General features: G+C 37.6%; 1 protein-coding gene and 1 long non-coding RNA gene across 2 annotated transcripts in view; one reads left to right on the top strand and one right to left on the bottom strand.

The window, feature by feature from the left end:
* The window catches only part of SLC9A9 (solute carrier family 9 member A9), a 175,005-nt gene that overhangs the window by 37,747 nt on the left and 118,460 nt on the right, over window positions 1-18,798 (top strand). The window contains exons 5-6 of the mRNA XM_066326367.1: window positions 441-556; window positions 7,801-7,906. Of these exons, the coding sequence (XP_066182464.1) occupies window positions 441-556; window positions 7,801-7,906 (222 nt within the window). The remainder of the gene's footprint in view (window positions 1-440; window positions 557-7,800; window positions 7,907-18,798) is intronic.
* LOC136365681 (uncharacterized) overlaps window positions 1-18,798 on the bottom strand; it is a 101,693-nt gene that overhangs the window by 22,500 nt on the left and 60,395 nt on the right. The window lies entirely within an intron of this gene.

The following is an 18,798-nucleotide window of genomic DNA, read 5'->3' as shown; positions in this document are numbered from 1 at the left end:
ACTTTGAGTGCTTCTAACATTTAAAAGCTGATAGAATAAAATAATTCACTTAGAAATACAGAGCAAGCCACAGAGCTGATAGTAGAATTGCCTTTGTTTAAATGTTCTACATTAGACAAATTTGTCTTAATAATGTCTTCTCTAAGCTTACCTTATCTTTCCTTTTGAAAAATAAACAGCCCAAACCATTGTTCTCTGCTAACAGCAGATGACAATTACCCAGAAAGCCTTTGATTTGGAACTGTCTCTGATGTTTCAGTACAATATTTGACAGTTGAACAGGAAATAGAATTTTTATATGATACCAGTTTATGTTCAGTATTCATGCGATACATTAATTGGAAAGAAACTGAAAAGAATAAGAACCTGTTTAATACTGTAAATTAAGCATAAGTATCAAATACTCTGTCTAAATACCAGTCTTATCTTTGCCCTGGCAGGTTGATAATGTATGGCTTTGTGAAGGCCATGGTTCATATTGGCCAATTAAAGCAATGGGAATTCCACTTCACTGACTGTTTATTTTTTGGATCACTGATGTCTGCCACAGATCCAGGTAACCATTTCAAATAAATTACTTTTTCAAAAGTCCGAAGAGTAAGTAAGAACTGTGTATGCCATAGAAATGTTTAAAGTCTGTGTTCTTGGTTTTTTTTCTTTCCTTAGCTGTTAAATGTCTGATATCTGATAATCATAAGTCAATCAAAGTTAAAGTCAGCTCCAGAGGTTTTTTTTTGTAGCCGGTTTTCCTAGGTTGAGATCACAAACTTTATAATTGGGGTTGCTGAAAAGATTGGGAAAATGTTTTGCAATGTTCAGGGCACCACCTGTTGCTTGCTGATATGAGAACTGCTGTAAGCTGGAGCCTCACAGATAATAATCACAATCCTCCTGTGACCCAACCCAGGTTAAAGATACGGGGAATGGAGCGTTCAAATTTGGCAATATAAACACTGTTTATATCGCATCAATGAAGTGTTCATGATAAACACAACTCTAAAAAACCAGATACCAAGAAATTGACTTGAATTTCCAGATGTGAGATTTAAAGCCCGAAGTTCCAGTAAATAGCAAAGTCTGGGAAGTAAACTCAGTGCATTCATTTTTTAGGAATCACAGAATTACAGAATCATTTCGATTAGGAGGGATGTTTGGAGGTCTTCTAGTCCAATCTTCTAATTAAAACAGACTAATCTCAAAGTTAGCCTAGGTTTCATAGATCTGTCCAGGATTTGTTATGTTGAAAAGGTCAATAAGAGTACTCGGATATTAAAAGTATTGCTACTTGCAGCTGTGGGAACACAGTAAAGGAGAAGGTGAACAGATTTTTTTAGAGGTTATCCACTAAGACAAATTACAAATTCTGCAAGGGTGCATTGGACTTTTGCAAAAATTTCAGTTGAGCTGTTAAGGGAGGCAGAACAGAAAGCATTTTGCAATGCCTGTGAAATGCTGCATTAGTGTTAAAAAACTACTCCTGAGAAGCTTCTCTGAGAGACTCAGGAATAAAGCTTTCAAAGTCCTAGCTTTTAAAAGAAATGAGAAAAAGCAATTCTACAGTTCTACATTTTTTTTACAGTCTTTAAATGAAGTCTCAATATTTAACAAATTTTGGTCTTGTGATTCATCATTCTGACAGCTTAAAAGTATGGTATAAAACAATTTACTTCCACAAAACCAGTTGCAAGATTACTGTAAAAGCTGCGTCAAATTGTTGTTCTCAATTAATCCACACATCCAATATGCTGCCACTTCTTTGATCACCCAGCTATATTAATAAGATTCAGCACATGATTGAAGCCTATCCTCAGAGCAAGAGAAAAACACAGAAGTTGGAAGCACAAGGAAAACCTAGGAAAATAAACTGCTTATGGAATAAAAGCATCCTTACCATTTCCAAGTGTATTTCTTGATAGTGCTATGAATAGGGTTTTGCAGCTGGCTTAGTTCCCTTTCCCATTTTCCAATCCAAGACTATTTAGTTTCACAAATGTTGACTTATGCCGAGTAATGTATAAGACAAATGCACTGATTTTGATTATAAGGATATTAAATCACCACTGATTAATCTGGAACAATCAAGAGAGGAAAAAAAAATCAACAAAGCAGAAGTTCCTCTTGCGCTATAAGGAATAAGTTACAAGGATTACTTTTCCCAGAGTTTTAAACAGGCTTAAAAAGCTAAAGCTGAAGTTGAGAAAACTATTTTTAGTGTGACAAACTGTCATTGATTAATATTGTTTTCTGATTATTCTTTTTACTTGCTTATTACTTCTCTGCTTATATAGTGTCTGTGCACATCCAAGAATTTTTAATGTTGTCTTGATCCCTCTGCTATCAATTCACAATATTCTAAGCTGTTTCATGTGTTCACTAATCTTATCCACAAATTTCAACCCCTCAAAGACTTAAGAGAATTTTGAACTAAGTTTTTCATTAATTAAATGGTCGACAGTGCTGAATATATTTCATTGTGTTGAAAGGTTTGCTAGTGAATTATAATTGCAAGTATGTAAAAAGCTCACTGGCATTCCAAAATCACTTAAAATATGGTTCCCTAGAGGACTGATACATATGAGGGCATAAAATAATCAGGATAAAGATTTTACCTGTGATAACTAGGGTTCATTTTGGGGTTTTCTTAAAAATCTTTAGTAAAATGTTGCTAGTGTTATCAAAAATAAATTAGTCTTAAAATGAAATAATAAATTCCTGTCAGATTTGCTACATGATTTTTTCATTTAATTCTTCACTGTGCAGGATTATAAACTCATTTCAAAAAGAGATTTAATTTCCCCTGGCTATGGAAAGCAATTAAGTCTCAAAAGATGCTAAAAACTGATCTGTTGACTTGACAGAAGTTGGTTTGATCGAGCTCCTTATTTGTGATAGTAAAGATGACTGATAGGTGTTGACATGTTAAATAAGACTTTTACTGTCAGGGCAGTAAACAAACGTATGCCAGGTAAAATTTTTTAGTATTGTTAAGAAGGAAATAATGTCACAGCACTCTGTAGGGTTTCGTTCTGAAGTTTACCTGAAGATTTTTAATCTGGATATTTTGGCATAAAAATAATTCAGGAGAATTATTCTTATATGCTGTGTGTTCTCTTACATAGAAAAGTAGCACTTGAACTAAGATTAAGAAATTAATTTATGACTGGATATTCTTGGGACCGTGTTTTGCATTATAGACTGTGATTCCTAAATATCAACAACACTTTGTGATGCCTCAAAAAACTTTCATGTCTCTAGAAAGGACAGTTAGAAACTTCAGGGACAGAACAAGGTTACTCTTGACGAAGTAAGATGTCTTACACAGAACATCTCTTCCCAATAAATTATCATTTTCAGTAGAGAAAGTTTCTCATTTTAAGACTTCCGGTGAGGCTAAATTTTAAGAAATAGAATTTAAAAACTCCCATATTATCCCATATTATTCTTTGATTTAAAACATGAGACCAGACATTTTTCTGGCAGATTCCAGGGCTGCTGCCATTAACATGTTCTGGGCAATGACCTTCCCATCCAAAGACATTTCACACACCTTTAGCCCTCCCTTTTGTTTTGTTTTCTAATTTTTGACATTTCAAGTATAGAAAACTGATTCACCTTCACAGGGTTTGCTGAGGCACAGCTATTTCTGAGCTATAAGAACTCCCTTACCTTTGGTCACATTGACAATCACAAGGCTCTTCCCTATTTGAAGTTACTATGGTTACAGCTGAATTGGAGCTGTGGATTGCACTGCTCTTGTTGTTGATAAAATTGGATATTTATCAGAAAGAGCAGTTTCTGTTTCTCATAAAATCAAAGGATTTTGCATTAAGAAGTGTAATGTATAAATTCAAGGTAATGCATTTCAAACACTCCTTATGTAAGACAGTTTATAAATGTGTTTTTAATTAAAACATATGTCTGCTTTCTTCTTATTCATGACTGAACTAATGTGAGTGAGTGTGACTTATTAATAGGGAAAGAAGTCTATAATTCAAATTGGAATCTTTATTTTTACACAAAGTCAATAGGAAATACAAGTTGGATTTCTCTAATTTTATTTTCTTTCCATTTGATACTGCACTCCTAAAAGAATTTAGGTCTGTGAGCCATGAAAAATATAAACAATTCTAGTCAGAAGACTGATGTACAATAATACCAGTACTTTATATAATGGTGTAACTTATTTTTTGTTTCTCTATTCTTTTTGAAGTAACAGTGAAGTAGCATTGGATACAGTTAGCTTAGGGATTGTTACAGTTTGGTGATATTTCAGTTATATATACTTTTTACAGGGATCCATAATTAGCCAATTTCTTTCTACAGTTGTCAAAAGATACCTTTCTCAAACCAGCTCCGTGACTATTTTTTATGACTTGGGTACAACTGAAGTCATGTTGGGCTGAGCTGCTGACAGATGTTACCTCAGCCCATGAAGTCAAGGAAGAAGTGAATCAGACTTCTGCTGGCATAAATACTGTGAAGGTTTTAGATGCCTCACTATTTCCTGCTTCCCATCTCTGAATTTTTAACTGAAGTTCACAGTCCTTTCTGAATCAGCAGCTCTGGTACATGTTATTTCTGTTGGTGTCAGTTTTCCACTGCCACAAGAGGTGTTAGTGCTCCTCCAATGACCTGTCCTTCCAGCCAGCCTTTTACCTGCCTCTATTTCTGTCCTCATAAGCTTACATTGAAATGAGAGATGCTGTGTGCTTTAATGAAAAGTAATTTGGTATTTTTATAATACATATTGTATCTAATGAATTATACAAGTCTTTGAGTAGTTACCAACACAAAAACCCAAGCCCTACTTAGTGTTCCTCAGCAGTGCCCTCAGAAAGCCAGGGGCCAAGCTGACTGCAGTGCAGCATCTGCAATCTTTACTTAAATATCAAAGTTCTCACATATTGCACATGTTACTGTGGTATAGGATTATTTTTAAATTACTTCCCTTGAGTTTTAAAGTCATCTGTTAGACAAAACATGATGTGACTTTATTGGGCATGATGACTATTCCTCGAGCATTTTTCTATCCAGAGGTAACTTAAATTAACTTTCTTCCATAGCAGAGTATCACACCCCTTTAGAGGTGTCCATTCTGACATATGCCTGTAGATTCTCATCATTAATGAAGGCAAATGTGATCATGGGGAAGTGCCTAGACAGTGGTGAGCAAAGCCAGGTGAAAATGTGTTCTGGAGTTCTTAAAGAGGGTGGATGTGCTAAAGATCCTGCAGATCTCTGGTTTTGAGCAGATACTATTCATAATTCCCATTAATGAGTTGGCTAACTCAACAGAGGGTGTTTCTTTACTGTACAGTATTCTGCTGAAAAGAGATGGCAAACCCTTTGAAAGGCATGGTTAGAGCTCAATATGATTCCTGTAATGATTTAAAATAGACAAGGATAAATGCTACACTTGGGAAAAAAAGAACATCACCATGGATAGCAGATAAGGAATGAGCATTCACTTTTGAAAACGATTTCAAGTTTGCAACCGATGAAAATGAGTCATAAGCACCAATACACAGCAAAAATAAAAGGAAAACAGGATTTATTAACATGTTCTACAGCATTTTCTCGTTCTATTTCTTGACAGCAAGTGTCAACTACATTACTGGGATCTGGTTTTAGGCACTATGTTTCAGGAAAGATATGAGCTGATTAGAGGGCAAGAAAACATTACTGAAAGGAGGATATTGAAAGAAGTGAGTCATTTTAGGGAGGAGATGTCTGAAATGAGTCTTTGAATAGACAAATTCTACTGAAAGAAAATCAGAATAAATATGACAAATTTTTGTCTCTCATTAGGCTAGGAATGGAAATTGCAGACTTGAAAAACAGGAGGGCAGATTTGAGTTAGAGATGATTCAGGAATAATTGCATTTATGAATTGTATGAATACTGAAGGGCGAGTTAGACTCCCTTGAGATTTGTGGAACCAGCGTCATTTCAGTTCTTTAAAAACAAATCAGATAAATATCTGTCAGCAGTGGTAGGGCTGAAGATTGCTCTGCCTTGGGCCAGACGAGCAGAGGGACAGAGCAGAGACCAGGATCCTTCAGTCAGGGACAGGTAAAAAAGATCCAATAACCTCCCCTGGAAATGGGAAAACGTTTGAAATGGAAGAAACTTTCTGAGAACTGAGTGAACTGGGAGGTTTCTCCCTGAAGAGGCAGTTGATGCATTACTGTGCTGCTTGCTTTATTATTTTGCTTTCATTTGAAAAGATTCAAGTCATGGTTTTGAGGTAGAGGTGGGAGAAAAAGCAAGAAGAGAAAGTTGTTTACTTAGGAGGCAAGAGGAAGGAGAGAAATGTGTAGGCATCTGCTAAATTGGCTTGGCCTGGTACACACAAACCTCGGCAGTACATTGGACTTTGATTACTGTTTTCTTTCTATCATTATCACAGGGACTATTAATGAGAGCCCAAACTAATTAGCTAATAAGCAAAAGCTGAAAGTGGCAAATAGTTTTAGAAAACAAGTCTGGTTTTATGCCAATGACATTAGAGAGCAGGAGACTAAACTGAGTCCACATTTAGCAGATTAAGTCAGCATTGCTAATCAGGCAAAAACCTGAATATAGATGTTGGTGAACCAAGAAAATATCTTTTGTCAATAAAGCTTCTGCCTACACCTTTCAGCTATTCTGGGGAAAGAACTCTTTTTCTAGTTTAAATTATAACTGCAGTGGGAGTAGATGGGTGAGGTTACCAGGATGGTTAAATATAACTGGCTAATTTAAATATAGCTACATCAGCAAATGTTCAGCTACACACATCTCCTAAATTGTCTTCTCTAGAATAACACTTCCAAAATTCTTCAGAGATAACACATCAGAGATCACTTCTACATAAAATCTCACAGGAGAACTGCGAATCTGTTTTGGATTTATAAACAGATTTTGAGATCACATAGATATTTAAGCTCCATTTAGAAAATCTTAGCAGCAATGCTGTGGAAGTTCCAAGGAATGTTATTAAGACAAAGCATAATCAACTGGTCATGGTTTTGTATGAATTATCAACAGTCATATGAATGTAAATGTATATAATTTTTATTTCTAAAATGTCAGATGTGAACATGGTATCCCAGGGGAACTCCTAGTCTTTGGGATTCCTGGGCTATGAGGACTGAGTCAATTGCACAATTATGTAGTAGAGTGATCACCAGTGAAGCAGTGAGTTACCATCTAATTTTTAACCAGACAGGTAACTGGGGGTCTTTACATAAAATTCCATTTGAAATGAGAAAGCTCTGCTTTGTCCATGCAAAGAGAAAATAATCAGAAAAATAAGATTTTAAATAATACATACACAGAACACAGACAGCCTTCTTCAGCTGGAGATTATAAGTGCAAGATAGACCACAGGAAGGACTGTGATCTCCTGTCTGCAGGGAAGAGGGAAAACCAGAGAAGGCCTAAGTTAATACCTACAGGACTTAAATACCTGAATATGAACCAAAAGCCCAAATACTCCTGAGGATGTGTCTAAACCATTTACCTTCAATTTACATACACCACTCTATTTTTTTTTTCTATTGCACTGGTAAACTGAAAATATAGAGTATAACTCAGGGAGAAGGAAGGAACAAAAACTACTGGTGTGCTGAAGGAGCCTTAGAGTTGATGAATTAAGGGATCTTATATATTCCAGCTGATCTTTCTTAACTCATTTTTACCCACTTATGCAATATATAGGACTGGGCTTCTCAAAACTTGTTTTGTAACATTGCTTTATTTCTTGAACTGCCAGAGGAATATGAAAATAACAACTGGCATTACTTTCTTTCCATACAGTGACAGTCCTTGCTATTTTCCATGAGCTGAATGTGGATACAGATTTATACACACTCCTGTTTGGAGAGAGTGTCCTGAACGATGCTGTGGCTATTGTGCTGACACAGTAAGTTACACCCACCTCCACTCTTTACTCGGTGAGATAATTAAAGCTTTACTCACTGATATCATTCTCACAGATACAGTTTGTTCAAGTATAGCTATACCATTTGAAGGTTTTGTTACAAAGAGGTAGTTTTAGAATTTTTCTTGGTTTGTTAACACTAGGATTTCAATACTCTTCATAGCAACTGTATATCCAGAATGCAATTTTAGTTCATGTTCTTTGACCCAGAAAGCAGTGTATTCTGTGAAATGGTAAACTTAATTTATTATGATTTATTTTCTCATCTAAACAAGGTATCTTGAAAAAATAATGCTAAATGAAATGCTAAACCTAGGACATAGGGCAACTATAAAATTCAAGACAGGGTTTTTTTTTATTTTTTGCAATCTCTTATTGTTCCAAGATTAAAACCACAAAGTGGTACACAGTATGTGTTTATCTACTTCTGTCTATGGAAGCTGGCAGAGCTTCAGCTGATAACATTATCTTAAATTCATGTTTAGCTTTTTTATTCCCAAGAATCCTCAAACAGATCACAAATGATGGGCCAAAATCACACAAGTATGTGCTGTCCTAAAAAAACACATGCTAAGTACATGATTAACGGGATCTCAAGTTTACTCCACCCTACATGTATTATATGCCTCCCAGAGCTTTGCTAGAAATGCAAATAATCCTCTCAGATAATCTTAAAAGTGACAGAACTACAAAGTCAAATTCAATTCTCCAGGATGTTTGAAGGTGCTTCACAGTAAGCCTCAATTCAGTGCCGACTTTCTCCTTACAACATTACTCCTTGAACATGGATTTATCCTATCATTCAGAAAAAAAAAAACTTTAGAGAGTTTTACAGTAGTTAAAAAATGAGCTTAGTATTTTGTTTGAAACCTCATGGAGTTTCAACCTCTACTAATTGTTGCAAAAAAAAAACACCCAAATGTTTTTCACAATACCAAAAAGAAATAGTATTCCTATTTAATTTATCATCCTCCTATTATTAATCTAGGAACCTTCACCTGCACTAAACTGCTCAGAGTTTTCAGAGCAGGAGCAGTGTTATCAAACAGTGCCAAGTGTCTGAGCACAGCAGTTCAGGGGCAGGTACAGCCCTCACACCCAGGACTGGAATGTGTCACCTGGGACAGCGCCTGCTACTTCGGGTGATAAACTAGACCAAAGGAAAAGTAAGCAAAGACCAGACAACTGGGTAGAGAGAACCGACAGAAAAGCACTGAAGCGGTTATTAGAATTGGAAAGAAGTGTGTAGGTGGCAGTAAGTCTGAGATTTTTCTCTCTCTCCCTCGGCGTTGTTTAATAACAGCCGAGACATTTTCAGCTCGTTTAGACTCTTCATCTGTTAGTGCCAGGTTCCCAGACAGGGAACACGAGGGCTCCAAGCAGCTCCAGGGAACCCAGAGTGTTTTTAGTCTGTCTGGTTTTCAGTCACCCTGATGATGCCAAAGCACACAGATCTCCCAGAGGAGCAGCACGACTGCAGAGCAAATCTAAAAAGAGAAATCCATCACATTCCAGTTCCATCGGTATTCCAGTACATGATTCGTGAGTTTCTAAACTCTGCTCTTCCCAGTACTCAAGTCTAGGTTATGCACCTCAGCCTATCTACTTCTGAGGTTTTCTTTGCTGTTACATGGGAGATTACAAATCTTTACTATAGAACCTCTTGCCACTGGAAAATTGACGTGGTTTTTTATATATTCACTGTGACTGATTCTTTGATTTCTATAGTCATTCGTAGAAAACTGAAGAGAATACATGGCATCGTTAGTTTCACATTTCATTACTCTCTGGCTTAAATAATCATCTTCTGCACAAATACAATACTGCTGCAACCCGATATCATCTTCCTGTAGCATTTTAAGTGAAGATATACAGTTAATATTTCCAGCTTCAGGTTATTTACACCCTACTAAACCAACTTGAGTTTAAATGAAGAAAATGGTTTTTCTGTCACTGCAAAAGAACAGCTTTTTTTTTTTTTTTCCTGTAACCCATACCATTCTTGTGTGCAAACACAACATGTTCATAATTACAGCAATAGAAGTCTATTTAAAAAGGTGTGAGAATAATGTTTACAAATCTGGAAAAGCAATAGTAAGTAATTTAGCGCACTCCATAACGATAACTGAAAAAACAGACTGTGAAAATACACGTTGTCTTTCATTACCTAACAGGATAAGTGAGATGATGTCTGCAGGAGTGACTCACTGCAGGGGAGCAAGGAGGAGAAAAGGGAGAAGCCCTCGTGGCTGGAGGTGGCAATTTGGCAAGGCGAAGGCAGTGTGGCTGTGTGCCAACAAGGGCTTAGATTGATCTCTCTCCTTTCTTTCAGCTCCTCCCTCCAATCTCTGTTTTCCTGGGCTCTTTATCATTTAGTTGAAGAAGGGCAGCAGCAGGAGCAGCTACCTCTGCATTTTTCTATGGATTTAGCAAGTCACATGAGCCGTGTTGCTGCAGAAGTGTGCGCACACAGTGGCCAGCTGCCCTCAGAAAATGCTAACCAAGGACACAAGTTCTCTGGGCAGGTTTCACAGCTCTTCTCTGGCCATCCTGCCCCACCAAACACCTGGGTGTTTGTCAGAATTGCAAGATTTCGTTTATAGTGCGCTATTTTAAGATAATCCATGCAGGAGGGATCACTGTGACTCAAACTGACAGCAGTGGCTGCAGGAAGGCTGACAAGCTGTTGTGCATCTGGGAGAGCTCACACACACAAGGGCCTCTCTAAACAAGGGCATTGGGGATGCTACGAGGATTTTCTCATGTAGGAATCACTTTCAGAGTTTCTTACAACTTTTCATTATTAGAATAAAATTCTCCTTTTTACAAAACTGGGTGAGAATTCCCACATCAAATAAACATCAAAAATTCAAAGTATTTAAGAAAAATTATAGCAGAGCCTTACAAGACAATACTTATTAAATTATTAAACATCTGATTTTATCTAGAAAAACCCATATGACTAATCGTGCCACAAATATTTCCTTCATACTTTGTTTTCCAGAATACTGACTGAGGAAAATCCTGATAAAAGTAGTTTCATGGTTCCTCTTAAATATTTCCAGGATGACCATATACCAACTCAGGTCACAGTACCTTTCTTTGCTCAAAAATACTTTGATTCTAGTCTATTAGTACTAGAATCTAGTCCAGTATAGGGCCTAAAGCCCTTGTATAGGGCTTTCTGAAATAACTGGCAAAGGTAACTGATTTATTGAAAGCGTAGCAAATTTATTGAAAACCAGTATCAATTTCCAGGGGAAATAACTCAGAAGGCAGAGTTCAGCTCAGTTTGTGCTGTGCATCCTCTAAGGGTGTCTTTTCTCAGACCGTGATTCCTATAATTGTCTTAGGCAGACAAAAGAATTCCTTCTGCCACACTGGTAATTCTTACTGGTAGGCACAGTCATCATATTGCCAATTTTAGTGGAGTTTACATCTTTTCAAAATATAAGAAACTTTTGATATAATGGACCTTAGATAGAAAATTAACAAGACTCTTTAAACCTTTCTAGTTTTAGGTACTTGTTTACCTGTATTGTTATTATTTCAGTGGGTTTAATTCTGTTATTATGTCATTGAACTTGAAGGTAGCATACACAAGAGAGAAATGTAATCAGAGACTGAAGAAACAGACACTTGAACATCGAATTTACAATTATTTAGTAAGAAGTTACAAATATTCAGTCTATATTTCATGTGGTCACTGGCCTGGTGAGGTAACTGTCCATTCTCTCCAACTGTTACTTCCCTGCTTTTCACAATTTCTAATTGTTGTTACTGTGTATTATACATTAAAATCAGCTGTACTGCAAAGGACAAGAAGATATATTTTAACTATGCTGCTGAATAATTAAGTTGGGAGCTGCAGGAATAATATTGGCTTTGAAAATTATGATGGGTGTTTCCTTGATGCATATCTCAGTAGATGTGAAATTCCCTTTATGATTATATTCTTTTCTTTTGTCATGGACTGTCTCTAATTTGGATCCTTTGCCCTTCCAATGCTTTTTGAAGCATCATTCTGTATAGTTTTTGTCATATTTTGATCCTTGAGCACACTGAATAACAAATTTTACAGATGAAAAACATCTGAATGTTCTCACATTCTCTTTTTCCCACAAACTGCAGTTATATTCAGAAAGTTGCCTTTAAAAGTGACATTGTGGGCTTCCATATGTACTGTGTCAAAATCTTTTGTTTCATGTGTATCAATTAAGAATCAAAGGCTTTTCTCTTACCTAATGCTTTGTTTCAGTTTCCTCCCCACCTGTAGGTAACTGGGAGTTTGTTCAGTCTAAGGACACAAGGGATTCTGGCAGCCTGAATCCCCTTCCTCGTGCTGAGATTTGTTACGCACAATGAGCAAATGGCAAAAAGTCTTGAGTCATCATATAAGAAAAGAAAAGGCTGATTTCTCTATAGCCCTTATATTTTTAGCCACTTTTTGAACCCTGTATTCATGCAATTTCTTAGTGTGTTTTACAATACCAACTCAGCCACTGGACTGAAAATGAAACTCATTTAAGTTCTGTGTATTTTCAACATGTATCTGAGTGCAGACAAGATGTTATTCACACATCTGAGGCATATCAGTACGTAGAAATAGTGTGAAAAACCACTTCTGTCCATAAGTGGGCCCTTATGTACACACAGCTAATAGCTTTAGTGTACTTACACGTAGAACTCTTCAGCCTAGGTAATTCTTTTTCAAAAGGATAAAAGCTTCACTCCTTGCCAACTAATGTACAAAGTGTGCACAGAGCATTTCCAGGAAGGAAAGAGAGAAATAAAAGCACCTGTGCCATCAGACAGGAGACAGAAAGGTAAAAAGTATCAACACATGCCACAGTTTTCTGTTTAAAGAAAACAGATTTCTAAGGTGAGAAGAGATGATGAAATGAAGATGTAAGAAAATGGGCTGCTGAAAGCAACAAATGGTCATTGTGAAGGCATGGCTAAGAAAAAGAAGCAAGAAACAAAGATAAGGCACATTGTGTAACTACAGATCATGACAGTGATACATAAACCTGTAGCTAGGACTCTAGAGGGAAGAAAAGCTTGTTTACTCACAGGGATGCAGAGGAAAACATGATTATCTTTCTCTGAATCAATTTGGCAGTTTTATATTGTTTTGTTATGAATGTCGATGTCGAAATCCTTAAGCAGTACATCAAAATTTACTCCTGAACTGTAGAAAACTGGCAACAGAATAAGAATTAGACCAACCAGTTCTAAAGAGTGATGTGCTGCAATAGACAGTGAATCTGAACTCAGAAAAGGAGTGAGATTCTGCCAGAAATACAGGGTGTTGCTCCCAGACCCTTTCTTTGTAGCTGTTTTCACACTGACTGCTCGGGCAGCCCTGAGGTCTCTGTGAGCTCAGTTTGAGCAGGTTCACATGAGGGGCTGCCTTTGCAAAACCTGACCTAGAAATCACAACTCAAAGTTAGAGCAGCACTGGAAGCCAACAGGTGTAGGGAGAGCTGCTCCGTGCTACTGACCTGCATGACCTCGGATCCCTGACAAATATTTAAAGATTTCAGTGTCTGTGAGCTACAGTTCTGGAGAAACGACTAATTGGATCTTTGGATGCAGGTCTTGCCTCATTCCAGAAAAATGTTATTTGTGATTTCATTCCCACAAAGATTCCTGAGGAGGGACATCTGTAACACTGTGGAGGAGGATAAAATAGAATCCCCTGAAATCCTGAAAGGAAACTAAATGCTGGGTGGAAGCTCAGCCCAATAATTTCCCTCACTGGCTCCCCTCAGACAAGATGAATTTGGCTACTATTCCAAATATTGTTGCAAAGGCTTATAGACCAAGCAGCCATTCAAACAGTCAAAAACCAGAGTAATTTATATATTAATAGAGCAAGCAGTTAATTGTGCAACATGTTAGTGAGTGTTTTTAAGAGGTAGATGAGGAGTTCTTTTTCTCTATTATTTCTGTAATAATGAAATTATGGTTGTCCATCTGCTCTTTTTACCTTTGAGGAAGGGTTTAGTCCCAGCTTATTTTGTTGATGATAATTAGAGTTTCACGTCACTGACCATCTGGAACAAGAGATGTGAGCACTGGGAAACTAACCAAACTTGCTATTAGCAGGAACTTTAAAAGAGCTTCTTTCCCAGAATAGAGGAAATCCCACATAAAATGTTTGTATCCTTGCTTAATAAAACTTCCTTTCTTTTTTGCTCCATGAGCTTCACTGTACAGACCAGTGTTATGTTTAAACCAGAGGAAAAATTGCTGTTTAATTTCTCTAATGCTTCTTAAACCCAAAATTTCAGTATGAAAATGGGCACTCGGAACAGAATATTTTCAGGAGGCAATTTTCACTCCTCAATTTTTTTTCATATTTTAGTATTTCATATCCCTTTTCCTGATATTAGAGCCATATTAATATTTCACTTAGGATATAGTTAATGTATGCTAAAGGTCTCACTCTCTGTGGTGCTGGGTGTGTCTGAGCTGGAGTTGATTCCCCCAGCAGCCCTCACAGAGCTGTGCTGTGCCCTGGGAGCTGGGAGGGTGCTGATAACTCAGTGCTGGCCCAGCAGCAGCTCTGTCCCTCCAGCATCCCAATGGCAGGAGGTGGAAAAGACCTGAGAGAGGACACAGCCAGGACAACTGACCCAAACTGACCAAAGGCATGTTCCAGACCATATGATGTGCTCAGCAATTAAAGCTAAGAGAAAGGGGCAGATAAATGTTACTGCATTTATCTTCTGGAGCAACTGCTCCATGTACCTGGCTGGGCATCACCCACCCACGGGAAGCAAAGGATAAAACTTTCATTTTCCTTTGCTTTCACACGCAGCTTTTGCTTTATTAATGTGCCTTTATCTTCACTCCTGAGGTTTTTTCCATCTTATTTTCTTCCCCCTACCCCACCCAGAGGAGGGAGTGATGGAGTGGCTGGGTGGGCACCTGTCATGCAGCCAGGTCAGCCCACCACAGCTCTCTAATTGGCACTGGTTTGTCTATGCAACTTGTTTGAACAGGCAGCTCTCCTTGCAGACTGCTAAGCTAGAGTGGATTTCAGTGAGCAGTGTTATGGGGATTGCCCTGAGGGATGTATGAAGATAGAGCTTAGCTCAAATCAGCTGGGAATGTCTGTACATGTCAGACCCAATCAAATCAGAGTAGCTGCAGGTATCTCTGTCCACTTATACACAAACAGACAGGTAAGTTTTAAGTTCAGAATTAAGAACGCTGCTTGCAGACCTTGCAAATCACACCTAAGTGGCAATTATTTAGCTGCGCTTTCCCTACAAATGACCAAACTGGCATCAAAGCTTCTTCTTTTCAAAGATTTCTATTGGGAGCTCTTCAAAACTGATGTACACCCTTGTACAAGTCAGCCTGCTTTTTGAGCTCCTCCAGATGTTTTTTCCTGTCCAAATAACCTTTCTCTAGTGAATAAGGCAGATTTTTCCTGAGAGGAAGATAATTACATACAGAATCTAATTTACTTACAGAGAACTCCCTTTTAGTTTAAAATGATAGTATTGATATTATTTCCCTTGAAGTGTTCCAAAAGAAAGCTCATTTCATCCTCTCTGTGTGTAAAAGTCTGTCTGGCTCTTGCAATAAATTAACATACATATCATGTCTCCTGGCAGAGAAGACAGAGGAGGAGTGTGTGTCAGAAAGGTGAGGGAGCCCTTTCTGCCATTTCATTTGCAGGGTAGCCACCAATTCCTATTCACTGCCCAAATCCCCAGAAATACAGTCCTGGAGAGCACAGCTATCTCAGAGAAACACAGAGTTTGTTGCAATAGGATAGTCCATAAAAATTCGGTTGTTCCTTGGAGATCAGGTTATGATAACATGAACAAAGAACCCATTCCTATTGTGGGAGAATGGACTATTTCCAGTGGCTACCCCGGAACACTAGGGAAGACTGATGTCTCTTGTGATCCCTCTGTGAACCCCTCCAGATGCTCTGTGCTACAGTTCAATCTGAATTTCATCATTCTGACCTGCTCTAAGCATATCTTTTTTTTTTTTACCAACAATATCAGGTAAACTGCTTGCTCCTGCAAGCCTTGATCTTTTAAGGCTCAAGTCCTTAAGCCACTGAGGCTGTTAGAGCTGACACAACTCTCCATGAAATTCTTTTGCATGTGTGCATGTGCAAATCTAAACATATATATATATATTTCTGTATAAATACATACATATTTTTTTCTGTTTGCGTGGGGAAATATCTATAAAGCACATCAAAATTATGCAAATGGTATCAAATACTCAGAAGTTACATAATGCCCCAAAAATTTTCATATCTTATAAAGGAGGAATTGAGAGGTGCTGTTTGTAAACATTTTAATCAAATGTCATTTTTAAGTTTATTTTTCCTTACACAGAACCCCCCCACCCTCCATACCCAGGATATCATTTCAATGTGTATGCGTCACCTTTTGGAGCAGGAGCTTTAATGGTTTCAGGACATACTTTTGTCTCTAGAGCAAAGAGAATAATTGATAACAGTAACATCAGTTGCCTTCCTCCAGTGCCAGGCACAGCAGGAGTGACTGCAAACCTCTAGTTACTGCACTTCACAGCTACTTCAATTATGAGACTCAGCAAATCTCTATTCTTAGAATTTATTCCAATGGTTACAAAGCTCCGCTCTCTCCTCGTATCCACTTGCTTTCAGGTTGGTCTCAGTCTTTCTCTCTCCTTGATCTTTTCACAAGACAATGGTCACAATCCCCATCTCACTTTACCCATTGTCCTGAACTGCATGACCAGCTCCACCACTTCTGTGGCACTCACCAGTCCCTGGTTCTCCCACCTGAGATTAAAGAAATTATTTCTAGACATAATCTAGGACTTTAAACTCCAACCTCCTTCATACTCTAAAGTCGAGAGAGACCCTGACTTTATTTCTGCTGCAAGCACCTCTTCATTATCCTCCTTATCACACTGAGACAAACAGAGGAGGTGATGAGGATAAGAGGGGTGATGTGACAGCTCTGGGGACAGCAGCTGGCTGAATATGGGGACCAGCAGCTGCAGGAAAAAAAAAATAATAAGTTTAAATGGTAGCGGCCTAAAAAACCGAGATCTTGGAAAATTTTTAGTTGATGAAGTTTATCAGATCCCCACCGAGACTTGTCAAATAAACATTTCAGAAACCTTAAAAAATTTGCATAATTTTGTCACATTTTCACAAGGGTGAAAGATATGTAGGAAACAGATGGGTAATTTCCTCTTTCCTCCCCTTGGAAATGACAAGTCTGAATTTCAAAGTGGTACAGTGAGGAAGCTTTGTAATTATGTGGTTGTAAGGCTGCTGTCCAAAATAAGCACAGAGATATTCTCTCTATAATGGTTCTGCAGAATGCCAGTCTAGAGGGGAAAAAAAGAGAGAGAGAGAGCGAGAGAGGGAGAAATCTTCATGGAAATTGCAAATGCAACATGGCAATGTGGTCTCAATGGTGACATTTTGGCAAAGTCACAAGCCGTGACAGAGACAAACCACACTCAGGGCAGCAGTTGTGCAAGTGGCCCTGAGAGAGCTCAGTGTGACAGAGCTCCTTCATTTCCACTGTGTTCAGGGCAATGGGACTTGTGAACATTCCCTGTGAAGACCATCGTACCAAGGAAAGACATCCAGTCCTTTTATCCCTTTGCTCTTAATGCATTTGGAACTTTGATGTTCCCTAACTAATCTCTAATTATAATGATCTACATATTCTGAATGTAATGTGCATATTTGTATGTTATTTGGATTCCTAATGAAATTTCAGCACGTTTCTGGGGAGACATAGTGACATTAGAATTTGGATTTTGAAAAGGAAGGTTTAAATATGATTAAAACTTTGAACAAAATAGTATCCCAACAATACGTTGAATTGAAACTGATATTCATATTTTCCCTCAGTATTTTCTCCATTACAATATCTCACAAAAGTGACATAGATTTTAGATTTTAAAGCATTTTAATTTTGTATCCCTGTTCACTGACTGTTTACTTTATTTTCACTTAAAAGAAATCAAACAGGGTTTTTTTCCACCTTGTTCTACTGATCTGTAGCATGCACAGCCAGAAGTGATAGAGAGAGAAAGGAGAATAATGGAGTGCATAGCAGGCTGCTGTCCCCTGCTTCAGACACTCTGGGAAAAGGTTACAGCTAGATGAAAATATTCCTGAAGAAAATTTCAGCCTCCTGAACCACTTAAGAGTGTACATCTTCTTTCATGCAGTATTTTTATTCCAAGAGAGTAAGGTGAAAGGTATTTCTTAACTCTCATTAGAGGATGTTCACAGTTTTGCATTCCATTTCTACCATTAGCAGGACTTAGTCCATAGCTTGGAGAATGTTTTCATTGTGCATTCTTAGAGTGAAATGAATGCAAAGTTTCTGAGGCAAGACTCCTACGTTCTAGTAATTATGAGGGTAATGAAGCTAGGCAGAATTATTTTCCTCTTATTAATAGCTGTGTTTAAGCCTCATAGAACTTCCTGACTAGGGAAAGTATTTATTTTTAAACTAAGTGGTGGAAATTAATGTGTTATACTACGTGTTTATCCATAAATCAATGGAGTCATTACAAAGCCAGAAACAAAAATTATCTATTTGGCTGCCTGTCATTTCTGTGAGATTTTTCACAGCAGATTGTATAGGCCATTAGCATATACCTTAATTTTAGCAAAGGAAGATGTTCCTTAACTCTTTCAGTCTTAGCACTGAGGAATAATTCACAATCAGCTGGCAGCTGTGTGTCCAAAAGCCTGTGTACTTACTAATAATTCATTCTTATCAAAGCAAAACCTCTCATCCAGTGTCTCTGGTATTAGGTCACTTTGATCCAGTGATTTATATTTAGGAAGTTGGGATGGGTAGAATTTTATCATC

Source organism: Sylvia atricapilla, chromosome 10 (genome assembly GCF_009819655.1).
Source record: "Sylvia atricapilla isolate bSylAtr1 chromosome 10, bSylAtr1.pri, whole genome shotgun sequence".
In the NCBI taxonomy this organism is placed as follows: domain Eukaryota; kingdom Metazoa; phylum Chordata; class Aves; order Passeriformes; family Sylviidae; genus Sylvia; species Sylvia atricapilla.
This window is presented reverse-complemented; position numbering and strand designations above follow the sequence as displayed.